Source organism: Stegodyphus dumicola, chromosome 2, assembly GCF_044657685.1.
Source record: "Stegodyphus dumicola isolate Sdum_Otavi_A_Nest chromosome 2, ASM4465768v1".
NCBI lineage: Eukaryota > Metazoa > Arthropoda > Arachnida > Araneae > Eresidae > Stegodyphus > Stegodyphus dumicola.
This window is the reverse complement of record NC_140769.1, coordinates 58,819,242-58,834,415: the sequence shown is the minus strand read 5'-3', so window position 1 is coordinate 58,834,415 and position 15,174 is coordinate 58,819,242. Positions and strand designations below refer to the sequence as shown.

The following is a 15,174-nucleotide window of genomic DNA, read 5'->3' as shown; positions in this document are numbered from 1 at the left end:
ACTGATGTTCACAAAAGAAAGCGACTTGGTAGTGCCCTGACATTTCTCACACGGTACAGTGATGAGAGAGAAAACTTTTTAAACCAAATTGTGACAGGTAATGAAACTTGGGTGTGTCATTTCACACCAGAATCGAAACAACAATCGATGGAGTGGAGACACACTCGTTCTCCGAAAAAACAAAAGTTCAAAGTGACAATGTCATCACAAAAAATCATGTGCACTGTCTTCTGGGATAGGAAAGGCGTTTTGCTCACTGAATTTCTTCCCAGAGGTGAAACCATTAATGCGGCACGATATTGTGAGACTTTAACAAAACTAAGGCGTGCCATTCAAAACAAACGAAGAGGAACGCTCAGTAAAGGAATTGTGTTGCTCCATGACAATGCTCTGCCCCATACTGCTGGTGTCACTCAATCATTAATTCGACAGTTTCACTGGGAGCAGTTCGATCACCCACCGTACAGCCCGGACTTGGCGCCGTCCGACTATCACTTGTTCCTGCACATGAAGCATGAGCTTGGTGGCAAGTGCTTTAAATCTGACGATGACACGAAAAATGCTGTGGAGTCGTGGTTATCAAAACTGGCGGGAAGTTTCTTTGACGATGGTATACAAAAACTGGTGACCCAATATGACAAGTGTTTGATCATTGGCGGAAACTATGTTGAAAAATAGTTTAAGACATGTATTTTCATGTAAAAATAAAATTGGATTCAAAAAATTGTTTTACTTTTTTTTTTTTTTTAATGGTACTTAGTTTCCGAATACGCGTCGTATCTGCCTTTTTAAATGTCTAGAATTATAACAGTATATACATTCCCATCTTATCAACTTATTTATTGATGTATTATACTAAAGATATCAATAAATTTGATGTAGATGATGTGATATTTTTTCATAATAAAAATTGCCTTCATATATTCACACACTTGGAATAAAAAGCAATATATGTTTTGTAAATCTTCCACCAAGTACAACTTTCAATAGCCTTAACTGGTATTGGATTGTAAACACAAGAAAAAAAAAAATATTTCAGAATAAAATGAAACGCTTAATAAAGAAATCTGCCCTGCAAAAATTTTCAAAAATCAAAAATAAGAGATCAAATTATCACCTACAAAGATGAAGTAAAAAGGCTGAAAGCATAAGAAGATTACATATAGCAAATAAAATGAATACAAGTGAAAAATGCTAGAATTGTGACAAGCATTCTGTAGATGCAATAATAAATAAAAGCTAAGTCATCTGAGACATAAATACAATATATAAAAAAAGGGCATTCAAATTCAATTCATTCATCCATATAATTAAATAAATACAAAATTAAAAAAAAATATTAATTCCATCAAAAATTATGAATCTACAGCAACATTAGCTGAAATTCAAATATGTAGTTTGAATGTAGTTCATCCTCTGAGTGGCACGTTTTTGGATCTGCTCGTGAAGCTCTATATCGATACCACATTTAATAACTAAATTTGTATAACTACTTATTTTAGATTCTGTTTTCATAAGCTTCCATTCGTTAAGCTGATATTTACACCATTAAAGAAAGTAAGAAAGCAAAATATTTTAAATTATAAACTAATCTATACCAAGGGACAAAAGTGTCATGACCAGATAAAGACAGTCATGCCATTGCCACTCAAGGGATTAATAAGCATATAAAACACATTATTAGTTTTTAGCAAATGTTCTATGAACTGACAAGTCACAGATACATGTTAAAATTTTAATGCGTATTTAAAAATAAAGCATGATAATGTAGAAATAAAACAGAATGCAACTACTGTATACATAAAAATTTCAATATTCCTTTGAATTCCTTTGAATATTTGAATTAGGGTATGGATTGTTTAAAAGTTTTGGTTTTTACATTTATTAAATTCTTTGTTGCATTTATTAGATTATTTCAAATTTATTAATTATGAATTTAAAAATTTTTGCCTTTGTGAAACATTAGTTTTAAATTTCTTATTTTATATATTACTAGCAGCTTAGCTGCCAGCCTTCGTCTGACTTTTAAATATACCGAAAAAGTGGCTGAAGGGAATACCAAACGTTTAATTTAAAAACTGCGTAGAATTTTACTCTGCAGAACAACTTCATAAAAACAAAAGTTACTACCTATAACAAAATTACAATGAAATAAGCAATATTCCTTAATACAAATATTAATTATCCTAATAAATAAACCAACTTCCCTTTGCAAAATCTTAAGAACTCAAATGGTATAAAGGAGGTTAAGAACTTTGTTTCCTAAAAAAATCACTCAAAACTTTTCAATATCTTAAAAACAGTGAAATGAGCAAAAAACAACATAAAAGAATACAAAAAAACAAAAAATTCTGAAAAGCAAAGTATAATTAATGATATTTTATCTTATATTTTCAAGAGAAAAAAATTAAAGTGAAATAAGCTATATCCCTTAATAGAAACATTAATTATCCCAATAAAAAAATTAACCAACTTTCCGTTGAAGAAAAAAAATCATGCAAAGCTTTTCAATATCTTACAAAGTGAAATAAGCAAAAAATAACATGAAAGCAACTCAAAAAACATAAATATCCGCACAGAATTTTACTATGCAGAACAACTTTATCAAAAAAAATCAATAAAAATGTATTATATATATATAAAAATGACAATGAAGTATGCCAATCTCTTAAAGACATAAGAAATACGATGAAAAATTGTTGCCAAACTCCATATTTCTAAAAGAATGAAACTATTCAAAATGGTGCGATTTCATCAAAAAATCTATCAACAACAATAAGACATGAAAATTGTTGCCAAAATCACATTTTTAAAGATGTGAGAAGTGTACTCAGAAGCTTCATTTAATTTTTTTTTTAAAAATACAAAATATTCTCATTTTTCCAAAATTCTTTTTGTAAAAGCAGTCGCAAGGATGAAAGTTCAACGTGTCCAAAAATAAAATAAAAAAACTAAACAGTACATTTTTTTAAATAAACTTTTTTAGAAAAAATCCCGTTGAAAAGGTGTTAAGCTCCCTTTGTTAAATAAATTCGTACTTAATCGATTTATTGAAACACAAAATTTATTTTAAGTTCGTGAAATAGCTAAGTGCCTACGTTTCATGACGATGTGAAAATGAAGTGTGTAGAGTAAAATCTCGCTTTCTGTAGCCCATTATGTCTCAAAATGACTCGATTTCATCACAAAACATAAAATTTAAAAAAATTCTAATTTGAATTTCGAAAAAATCGCTTCGAAGTGCACTGGCTCTTATCTAGATGCACCTATGTACCAAATTTCGTAGCTTTGGGTCTATTAGCTTACACGCAGCGCGAACGAAAGACACACACCCAGACAGACTCTTTCTTTTATTATATGTAGAGATATCTATATACATATATAAGCCAATGTGCACCTTCCTAGAATATATATATGATTAAGAATTATTAGGAATGAATGTATTAGAATATAAGAAGCCACATTTTTAATTGTAAATAATTGAGTGAAAAATTTCACTTAGTTTTTAACTGTCATAAAAAAAGCACACAAAGAACATGACATATTTCAGGTCCAACTGCACCAAAGTAGATAAGACTTCTGGCTGAACACTAAAAAAGCAAAGAGCTAAATATAAATCTCAGCAAAATGCTCGCAGTGTAAATGTTTCTGTGGAAGTCAACTTCCTTTGAAAGTTTGTGATGAAAGTATTCCTCCCCTTAGGTAGATACTTCTCCCATGTGTTGCTGTATTAAGCAAGCAAATAAGCAAAAATACAGAATATTACCGCAGAGGTCTTTTTTGCTACTAGCAAATTACTCAAAAACTTAATAGAATTGTAACTTGTTATGAATGAACTTAACAAATTATATTTACCCACACAAAATAGCAAGAAAAAAAATCTTCCATTCCAAAGTCATAACATTAGGACTCATGGTATCCTCAGTCAGGACTTAATCTGGCCATTGGTCTTTTTGCGTAAGCTAGAAATTTTTTATTTCTCACTTATTGAGAAAACTGATCTAACTCTGAAAATCAATTAAATGTAGCATATCTGAAATTTAGACATTCACAACCCTACATTTTTTACTAAAGCTATTTTTAGACGGAGAAAGAATTTAATTGTGTAACAGGTATGCTATCTTTTTCAATGGTTGAATACATGCATTCAGAATCTCCCATAGAGGGCATTATAGTATCCCTAAACTGAATATAACAAAATTTAAGCAGTAAGAATATAGTAATATATGAAGAGATATTACATATTGTGTAAAGATGTGTATATAAATAAACCATGGAGTTATTTTGGCACAATTATTTCACAGTATTGTTTCATTGTCCATCAATTACTGATGGACAATGAAACACATTCTTTTGACAATCCTGAATGATTCTGAATCTAATTGAATGAAATACATTTACTGAGAATCCTGAATGATTTCGAATTTTTCAATAGGAGAAGGGTGTAAATTTTCAGAGATATCAAACACACTTACTTCAAAAATAAACAATTACAACAAGACATAAAATAGAAAATAAACTGGGGTTCAAAAGAAGACAGATTTTGCATATTTGTCTGGCTGGTATATTTATTACCAACAACAGGTCTTTTTATGTATAAAGGGCCACAGTATTCAGGCTCCTATTTGTACACCTAGAAAAGTGAAAACTTCCTACAAACTGAAATAACTATCGAGATAAAAGAAAATTAATTGGACAGAATGTTTTACATAAATTCCTGTAATAGAACCTATGAAAATCACAATTCCCGATGTCATGCCATATTTTAATCCTAAAGAAGATGAAATCATTTATTGCTGGTGTTATTTGAGAGTCAAGCTAAAATTATGAATATACCTACTGAAAAACCAAGTGACTCAACTTATTTCATTGTTGCCTCCTGATATTGTTTAGCTTATTACTAAAGAACTAGAAGAGGATGCGAAAAAGTATAAATATATAAAATCTCTACTGTTACGTTGGTTTAAATTGAATGCGGAAAAATTTCAAGAACTATTTAATAAACAACAAAAAGCTTTATGGAAGTACTTGGTGTGAGTTTTACTATGAATTAAAGAATTATTTAGAAGGATGGCTTAATGGATTAAACAATAAAGTTTTTGAACAGCTAAAAGAACTTGTGCTGGTTGATCAAATTAACTCTTTCGCAGCAAAGTCGCCTCAAACACCCGAGCATTCAGATAACGGAAGGTCTCCCGAAATGACTGAATAATTTCCAACCTAGTGCTTTCCCCCATCATGTTACTGCATTGGTCATTGCTTTCAGGAGTCGTAAAATGACATGTCAATCATTCTTTTGAAGAAAATAAAAATAGTTCTGCTATTTTAATGCACCTTCTTTTTCCTTTGTTTACTGTCAATGTTTAGCTATTGATGTTCGAAGGTTCAATCCCCTCCCAAGGAGGAACTTCACACATGGTGAACGTGTCCAAGAAAGAAGGTTTCACTTTACTTAAGTAGGTTATTGTTAGCGCTGTAGTAATCAGTTTGCCATGGGGAGGGGAAGAAGAGCATTTCAGAAGAAATTCGTAGACATGGGCGTTTTCGATGTTTGAGTAAAACAGATTTGGCTGCTCTTGATGCGAAAGAGTTAAAAAGCATCGATTTCAAAGAGCATATTATGGATGAGTAGACCCCCATCATTTTATTTGCTGAAATGGTTAAGAAAATTGAAGATTTTGAAGGTGTGAGAAAAACAATAAAACCAAAATTTTCTGACAATCAAACTGAGAGAACTAATAAAGGATCATTTAAACCTCGTTACAAAAATCGTGTGAAAAAAAAAAAAAAAACAGAGCATCTGCCTCATTTTAAGCATTCTGATAAATGACATGATTCAAAATACCAGATAGATCACCGACAAAGAGAAGATGTCTAACAAAGAAATCAGTTCCAAAATAAGAACCAAGAAAATTTATATGACAAGAGATATCGACCATATTGTTTCAAGTGCAGGTCATACGAACATCTTAAGCCTCAATGCCTTTGCTTAGAACTAAATGAAAAAGTAAATGGCACATCTTTAAATGATGATTTGGTTAGAGACATATACTATTAACAATTTAGGTAATGGGTATGAAATGCCTATTCTTTGAGACAGAGGCACCATAGACGTTATTTCTCGAAAATACATTGATAACACAAAAATAACTGGAGAACATATCTGGGTACAATATCCTTTAAATGACCCCTTAGTGTGCCTACCATTAGCAGATGTTGAAATGAATTGTGAACTTGTTCATACAAAGACAAAGGCAGCTGTTGTTAAAAATAATCCCAGCAGATATGTATTGGGTAACAAAACTGCTCGAGTGTTCAAAGATAAACCGTTCTTTAATTTAGAAAAGGTAAATGCGGTCTTGACACAATCTTAAGTAAAAAGATCTCAAGAAGATCAAAGTAGAGACACCAAAATGGAGAAACTAGAAGAACTATCATTTATTGAGACTGATGGAGATATTTTACTGCATGCTGATGAGGAAGATAAGGAAATTAAGAACGTATTTAATGTTAAGGAATTAATTGAATCTCAACACCAGAGCAGAAATCTAGCCTCATTGCTTAGCGAAGCTAAAAATGAAAATTCCAGCAAGACAAATGATTTCAAAATTTAAAAAAAAAAAAAAAAAAAAAGGTTGTTGGTGAAAAAGAAAATAGATAAAAATGGAAATGAAAAGGGAATTATTATTATTCCTGAAAAATATAAGGATCAAATGCAGAACTACACATCTCTGATGCAAAATCAAACAAATAATAGTGCTAAAACTCAGCATAATTTCGCCAATACTCAAATAGTTAAGTTTCTGTCAGTGCTTCACAGAAATCTGAGAGAAAGCCTTCACCTCCTGGTGACAAAACTGGAGCTATTGATACGGAAGTTGACTCACCTTCTATTGATAGTGTGTATGATTATTCCCCTATAAGTTCCCCAGTTCCTTCTCCTCCAAAAAGCAAAGATGTGTTTGACAGTTTGTTAACAGCAGGCCAAAGAACTTCTGATAAAAGAACGCATGAAGTCTAAAGTTGAGAAATAAAAAGTACGTTCAGAAGATAAGCACGCGCTAAAAAACTTGGCAAAGAGGCATAAACATGAAAAAGGATACTCAAAGCTGCCACATTCAATGAGAATGCAAGTAACAGACAAAAAAAATTTTTTTCATCTCACATGGAGCAAACACTATCTGAAAAGAAAGAAAACAGACAAACGCAAGTTGTTAAAGAAGTAAAACTGCTGCAAAAGCCTCTATTACATGCACCTGATTTCAATAAAGTGTTTATTTTGCAAACTGATGGTTCAAACTTTAGTATGGGTGTTATTTTAGCTCAGAAACATAAACGAGACAATGAACATCCCGTATTATACCTCAGTAAGAAGTTTACAGTTGTAAAGAAATTGCAATGTTATTTAGATGGCAAACTAAATTCCTCATGTTGACCGATCCTGATCATAATCAGTTTGGTTCAAAAACAGCGCCAGTCTAAATCTGTGACTTATGAGATGGGCACTGGTATTGCAACCTTATAATTACACTGTTGTTCATTGAAGTGGTAAAAACCATAAAAATATAGATGCATTAAGTCGTACTCCTTGGTCTGATTAAAGAATTTTTATGTTTCTCTATTTAGATGAAAAAAAAAAATTGTTCTTTCCTCTCTTTCTGACTGTACATTATTATGTTATATGTTGTATTTCAATTATGAATATGATATTGTATTGTTTTAAAAGGGAAAAAAATATCAATTAAAGTTTACTTGAAGGGAGGAGAGGTTGTAATTTTTTATTATTTAACAAATAATTATATTTATTATCCTTGCTACTGGAGTGGCAATGCCATATTTGTATCATGTAGCAGTTGCTCAGCAACATGAGAAAATGTTTCAAATTGTGATTCTGAAAGTTTTACCAGTAGTAGGTGAATAAAAAATTTATAGACAAAGAAACTATAATAGTAAGCTGGAGTGTGAAGCTGTAACAGACAGAATTGTATTTAAATTAGCTATCTTCATGAATTGAGAATAAATTTTATGTAATTTATATGAGATGCTCATCTGTTATTTCGATAAAAACTGCAAAATATGTTACACTACATACGAAATGGTCTGTCTTTTAAGAAATAAAAAATTATCAAACTAATTCTTTCAGTCACAAGTGAAGTAAGAACCATGAAGTGTTGAACTGTCATATAAAATTGAATTGAAGAAAGAACACTGGATAGAATATTAAGGATAGAATTTTTACAATGGATAGATTATTCAAAGAAATCTGAATATGATTCCAACAGACTCATCCTCTTGCCAAGCTTTCCCTTATTCTGTCTGTCAAATCATTTAAATGAAAAATAAGAATGTCAGTTAATTAGAACACTAATTAGGAAGGATTCTGTCAGAAATATTTGAAGTCAAAATTTCTGTTACAGCTGGGGTAGATAGATAGATGTAACAGAGACATAAAAAGATTATCCCTTTAAACTTCCACAATTTATTCTAAAAAAGACTGAATGTAATAATACCCTAATATAAACTTTTCTCAGAGTTATTGGATATGTATTGTCCTAAATATAAATCACATGAGAACCATTTAAGACCTCAAAATGAGTAACTACCTTTCATTTAAGAAATCTTACTGTAACAGCAACTGAAGTAATGAAATAAGCTTCAAGAATACATCGTTGATTTTGATAACAGAAAAGAAAGCAAAACAGCTCTTTAGAAAGTAGTAATTAATGTTTTATTTTTAAAATACACACAGAGCTTTTATTTATTTCCCTATATGTTGTTTTGGCATTTATTATATCTTTTGATGTGCATTTAGAACGATGGTAAAAGCTTTAACACTGGATTAGATGCAAGCATAAATAAATTCTTCCAGAAATAAATGTGCAAAATTCCGTATTAGCTATATATGATGAAAATATGTAATTAAGACATTTGCTTTGCTGTGAGCAAAGGCACATGTCTGGAAATACATAATTATATCATGATACTTTAATAATTATTTAAAAGTTATATGCCTACCTTATGATGTTTTCATATTCTTTATCTTTTCCTTTAGACTCTTTCCAGCGACGATACATAACCGATGCATCAACATTGGCAGGAGAAAATGTGTTAGGTTCATTTAGCAATGATATTACACTTAGTAATATTGTCCTGAAATCAAATACAACTTCAAAATTATTCAACATAAGATATTTACGAAACTAGAAAATATGCTTTAAAACAAATTAATCCTATTTAATTTTTAATTCCAAAAACAGAAGAAAAAATAAATTTTGCAAAGCTACAATAAAAAAAGGAAGAAAAAACTTAAATAGTAATTCCAAATGCCACAACAGACCCTTTTAGAAATAATACTCATTATTATTCTATTTACAAATAATGTCTTAGTTATACATAGCATGATATATTTACATAAAATACATTTGGAAGAGAATTTCACTTCAGATTTTTTAAAAAGTGCTGTGAATGTTATTCATTAATTGACCAAATCATACATTATCAGTATCTTTCAGAAAAAATATTGGAATAAATCTGGATACTTACTAAGGTAGCATATAAACTTCTTGTGCTGATTTGAACAGAAATAAATTGATGTTTGTGATAGTAAAGAAAACTAATAGCTATGAAAGTAATGTGAATCTGAAATGTTTTAAATCATGTCTAATAATATGACATTAATTTTAAAATTTGAATCAAATATACATTTATACAAAGGTACATTTGAAGAAGCTAATATTATTAATATTTCATTATAAACAACAAAAAAGCACTCAACCATGAATTATGGAAACACAATGTAATCTTACATTTTATGTAATCCAATTATATTCTTGAAATATCACATCAATTAAAGACCACTCATAGTTATTAAAGTACTGAAAATCCCAGTTTTTTTTTTTTAAATATATGTATATATATATATATATATATATATATATTAAATCATGCTTATATTATACTACAGAAAACCAAAAAATGTGACTGCTAAATAAACACAAAACAGTAGTTATTGTTATATATTTTTATAGTCACTGCTAAATGCATTTGTAATGATGTCATTTACAATAAGATTAAGGGAAATAAATGATGCGATTGATAGTTTATTAAACCACTATTATACATTTTCAAATTTTCAATACATAATTGTATTATTAAAAATTGTAAACTTTTGATTAAAATACCATACAGTTTTATATGATGGTTATATTTCACTTAGACAAAATTAGAACAGACAGCAAAATTTTTATAATACAGAATGATGATCAAAACTGTATTATTACTTTAAAAAAATTGGATTTAAAATCTCCTCAAAGGCCAAACAAACTTTAATGCTTACAAAAACTTTAAGCTGATGCCGAAGAATACTGCATTTTCTAATCATAAAATATGCATTCTTCATTTGAATTCATTTCATTCATATGTATTCATTTTTTATGTGACAAATTTTGATTTTTCGATATGCAAAGCAGTAGAAACAACACCTCATTAGTCTCATCACTAAATAATTTAATTAGTTCATAAATTTTAATTTGTTCTGAAGATTGCTGTTAAAAATACATTTCTTCCTTTTTGATATTCTAAATTTACCACAATAAAATGATAAAAATGCAAGACAAAAAAAAATGTGACATGCATTGCTGAAATCAATAACATCAAAGAATAAAAACTAAAAATAAACACTACAATTAAGATGCACAAGTGTTGTAAACGTATATTTTGCCATTCCTTCCAATCTTGATCAGCACATCTCTACTGCTTATTATAATTGACATTTTTAAAGTGCTTATAACAAAGGGTTAAACTCAAAATTTTATATAACAGGATTTTAAGGCAGAGAACTAAAATGCTAAAAATAAGACAAAATTAAAAATTAAAATAAGACATACAGTCAGCCTATCGAAAACAGCACAAATGAATATAAAGTATGACTCATTTGAACTGTTCTACACGATCTAATTTCCATTATGGGAGAAGTTGAACATTACCTTAAAAATATAATGCTAGATGAACACAAACACAGGAAAAAGCATATAAAGTAGACTAAGCTACTAATTTAGTTACTTTTGTCTACACATTATTCTGTATACATCGTATATTTCCCCTTTATTTTAATTGCAAACTGTTTTTGAAAACCATTACAAAAAATATATACATTATTAGATGAAGAGTATGTACACATATTTACATACCTAACATTTTGTGTTGGATTCCAGCGTTCACAAGGCAGTTCTCCACTCTGAGGGTCATCAATAGGTGGATGTAAAATAGATATACAGAGATCCCCATTCTAAAAGGGGGGAAAAATCATGTGCAAAGTTTTCATAAAATGAAGGATTTGGAATACTAAACTTCATTATTGGCTATTTGATTACTTACAACTAAATTTAACGTAGCAAATTCAAATAACTTACCTTAATTTAAAATACACAAGTTTCAATGCTGCATATCTCATTAGCAGATTAAAACCATTAATCTCAAAAATTCTTGCAACAAGAAAAATACATTTAAATGTTCCACACTTAAAGAAAAATTAGGTTAAGATCTTTAGCACATGTACACATAGATTAGTTATATACTATATGAATATAGAGAATGAGAGAGATTTAAATTTGCTTATTTGATCTAAAAGAAAATAATTAAGGTACTTCCTCTTCAAAATAGCCATCGTACCCAGTTCGCAAATTGACAAACCTTATTGCCAATATGGAACATACAAATTTCAAAGTACACTGAGCAGTTCCTATTATGCAGTGCATTATAATACAGAAATACCGTAATGTGAGCTTCCCTGACCCACAGTCAATTTCATAGTTGTAAAATTTAACTAATTTGTAACAATTTTTAACATACTGAATACTTTACACCATGCAGTAAAAAAAAATACAAATTTTACTAACATGACAGAAATCAAATCCATTAATTGGCAGGATATTACTTAATCGTATCTTTTCACAATATTTTATCATCTGTTTCTTAACATGTAAAAGACTGACAATTAGGGCTGTGGAGTCAGTAGGGAAAATGACCAACTCTCTGACTCCCTCATTGTATTTGTAAACATATACACATGTGTTACAGCTTATTCCTTTTTTAATATAAAAAAATAATAAATGCTACAGAAAAAAAAATGATGGCATAGCAAATTATTTATATTAATTAGCATTTATTATGAAATGGAAAAACTGGTATAAGTAATTTCTACGAAACAGTATAGCTTTTGCAAGACCTTCTTTGTTCTTTTTGTTCGCAAGACCATATATCCGATTTCATAAACTTCAGAACTGAGAAGAGTTTTTCCACACTGACCTGAATAGGAGGAAGAGCTGTTACTGTTAGGGCTACTTCTTTTAACTTTTCAGGACATATTTTTATAAGTTCTAAAAGAAGAGTCTAGCAAGAGCAATCATATTTCTCTATTTCTTCAAAGGCTTTGTACAAATCTTGTTTGTATTTTTTTATTTTTATATCTAAAGGCTCTTGGTTCTTTATTTCCATTCGCCTTACCTTAGCCTTTTTAGTATTATCCAAATATTTTTAAAAAGCTAATTCATTGCTGGAAGAGACAGACTCAATAGTAATGTCTTCAGTTTGACTGCTCTGATTTGAATACTCCAATAGCATTTCATTTTATTTTAATTCATTTTTAATGAACGTTCATAGATGGCTTTCTTTGCCTTTTTAATTTGTTTGTCGTTCAACAAAATTTGGTGTTTTCGATATGCATATACTGAACTCAGCAAGATCTCACTGTCTAGCAAACTATTTTCCTCTTTTCTTCATTGAAGAAATGATTCCTTCTGCAATAAGGCCTCCATTTCAGAAAGAACAAACATCACATTTCATTCTTGCCCTCCTATTAATTCTTCAGATTGTAGCTTTTTTTATAACAGTGTAGAAAGAAGAGTTTCTAATTCTGCAAGATCATTCCACAATCTTTCTGTTAGTGAAACATTAGGGTTATCTATATCTTCTAAAAAAGTTCTTAATTCCAACAACCTCTATATCATCAAACATGTAGTTCCCCATTGCATTGCTTGATCAATAATTGCCCCTTTTTCAGTTCGCTTCCTAAAAATGGAATCGATTTTGAGAGTTTTTGATGCTATTGCTGCTTCCCTAAATTTACCAATGAGATTTGTAACTAAATGAATCAGTTTAATCAATAATAACAAATATCACATCCATTCTCCTTTCTTATATGTATATATTTATTAATTAATATGTCACTAAAATAGAAAATAACTATTTATTAATGTATATAGTCCATAAATAAAAATAATAACTCAGTTTGTTACTAAATTTTTTTTTTCAATTCACTTTAATCTCATATCGAATTCAAATTACCCAACATAAACTGGAATCAATGTGTTTTTAGCAACTCCAGCTCCAACATCTTTTACTCCCAAACCTGCATAACTCCGATTCTGACTCCAAATATCTGCTGACAATTCATTTCTTAAAGAGTTCGGCCAAGAATTATAATAATATTCATTATGATACTATTTTTTTATATTTGTTTTACTTATTTCAGCTTACTTTTTATACAGTCAAAAGTCGTTAATCCGGACTCGTCGAAACTTCGGCGATTCCGGATTATCGATTTTTCCGGATTATAGATCATCAGTTTAAATCTGGTAAGATGGCATGCAGAAATTATAAAATTAAAAATATGAAACCGTAATTTATGAAATAAAGAACAATTATGATCTAAAGGGTATCAAAATTTACAAAAAAAAGCTTAATATTTATTTGTTTACTTTATTAAACATTTCTTTCAATGTAAGTTGTTTAAGTTGCTTCGTTTTTTATGTGATAATACTTTCTCTTTAATTCTATAAACATATATAATTTTGTGTTCAGTTACGACGTTCCGCTGTTCAAGTCCTATAATTGCTGTGTCGAGAATACCGACTAATTTGTCAATCAAAATTTTTTCGTTTTCAATAACATCTGTGTCACTTTCTTCGCTATCGGAAGCGAATTATAATGACGAGGAATTTGATTTAAATCATATCAAAGACGGAGTACATCGAGATGAAATACTACATTAGTAAGGAATTATAAGCCAAATAAAATAAAAACATCTGCCCTGAAGATAAGGATAGTGCTGACAGATCAACTTCGAATTCATCGCGCGCCTATGCTTCCTCCCCCCCCCCCGCCTCAGAGCAGCGTGAAATTTATAAACAGATTTCATAAACAGATTTCGGAATGGTTAGATAAACAAAGGATATGCCTTTATCCATTTTTCGCAGTAATTCCACTTTTTGTTTAATGGACTTCGAAACATACTTTCGCTTTGTAGATCCTTTACATATTAGTAAATATATATCAGAAATTCTATTTGACATAATTGAAAGTTCAAGCTTACTTTTATAAAATTGCTCCAACAGTCTGCAAAAAATAATAAGCCGGATTTTATCAAATGACTCATATAATAGAAATTTAATAAATGGACAACAGTTGAGATTTTTACATTTTCTAATATAATATATTAAGGATAATATAAAGGTGAAGCAAGATATCTTTCAATGTTTCCTACGGCTTGAATAATTATAAAATATCGCACACAAAACTTTCATTGCCCATGAATAGAAATTGTTAGCTTCATTCTATTCGTTTGTTAAATAGGCTCACCAAGTTAAACTGCTTATTAAGAATGATCCAGCCTAAAACTTGTAAAAATTAAGACTTGTTAAATTATCTCAAAATCAATGATATATTCCCTTGATTTAACATTTTCAAAAACTTTTTTCTACAAGAGCCACACACTGTTCTCAAATCCTCTAATTTTAGTGTTTTAATCTTTTTTTAGCCCAAAGGTGCGATTTCAAGTGGTAAATGGCACTGAACAATGGTAGTTCAGTCCAGGGTTAGAGTCTTGGAAAACGGGCTTGCTGCATGGGCGTTTTTATGGTTTTTCCCCTTTGTATCGTAGGGACAAGCCAGTTTCCCTTAAAAAGACCTCCACGGGGTATTCCTCTCTTTCAATGTAGTGCCGAAAGGTAAAGCACATAATAAGTAAAAAAAAGGGTGGGCAGTTTGCTCCGAAGGGTTATTAATTTCGTTTTGGCATTTTGTGCCATCCACTATAAAATGGTGTTTCCCTTTTCATATTGTTTCCTCAAATATTAGAGCCCTGTATTTTATTTAAAGAAATTAAATACTGAAGAA

At 29.9% G+C, this 15,174-nt stretch overlaps 1 protein-coding gene across 2 annotated transcripts in view; it reads right to left on the bottom strand.

Annotated features, from left to right (window-relative positions):
* The window catches only part of LOC118193368 (ubiquitin-conjugating enzyme E2 R2-like), a 44,811-nt gene that overhangs the window by 11,621 nt on the left and 18,016 nt on the right, over positions 1–15,174 (bottom strand). For both annotated transcript variants that reach the window (XM_085810689.1, XM_085810690.1), the window contains 2 exons: positions 11,190–11,287; positions 9,016–9,150 (listed from right to left, as the gene is read on the bottom strand). In XM_085810689.1, the coding sequence (XP_085666815.1) occupies positions 9,016–9,150; positions 11,190–11,287 (233 nt within the window). The remainder of the gene's footprint in view (positions 1–9,015; positions 9,151–11,189; positions 11,288–15,174) is intronic.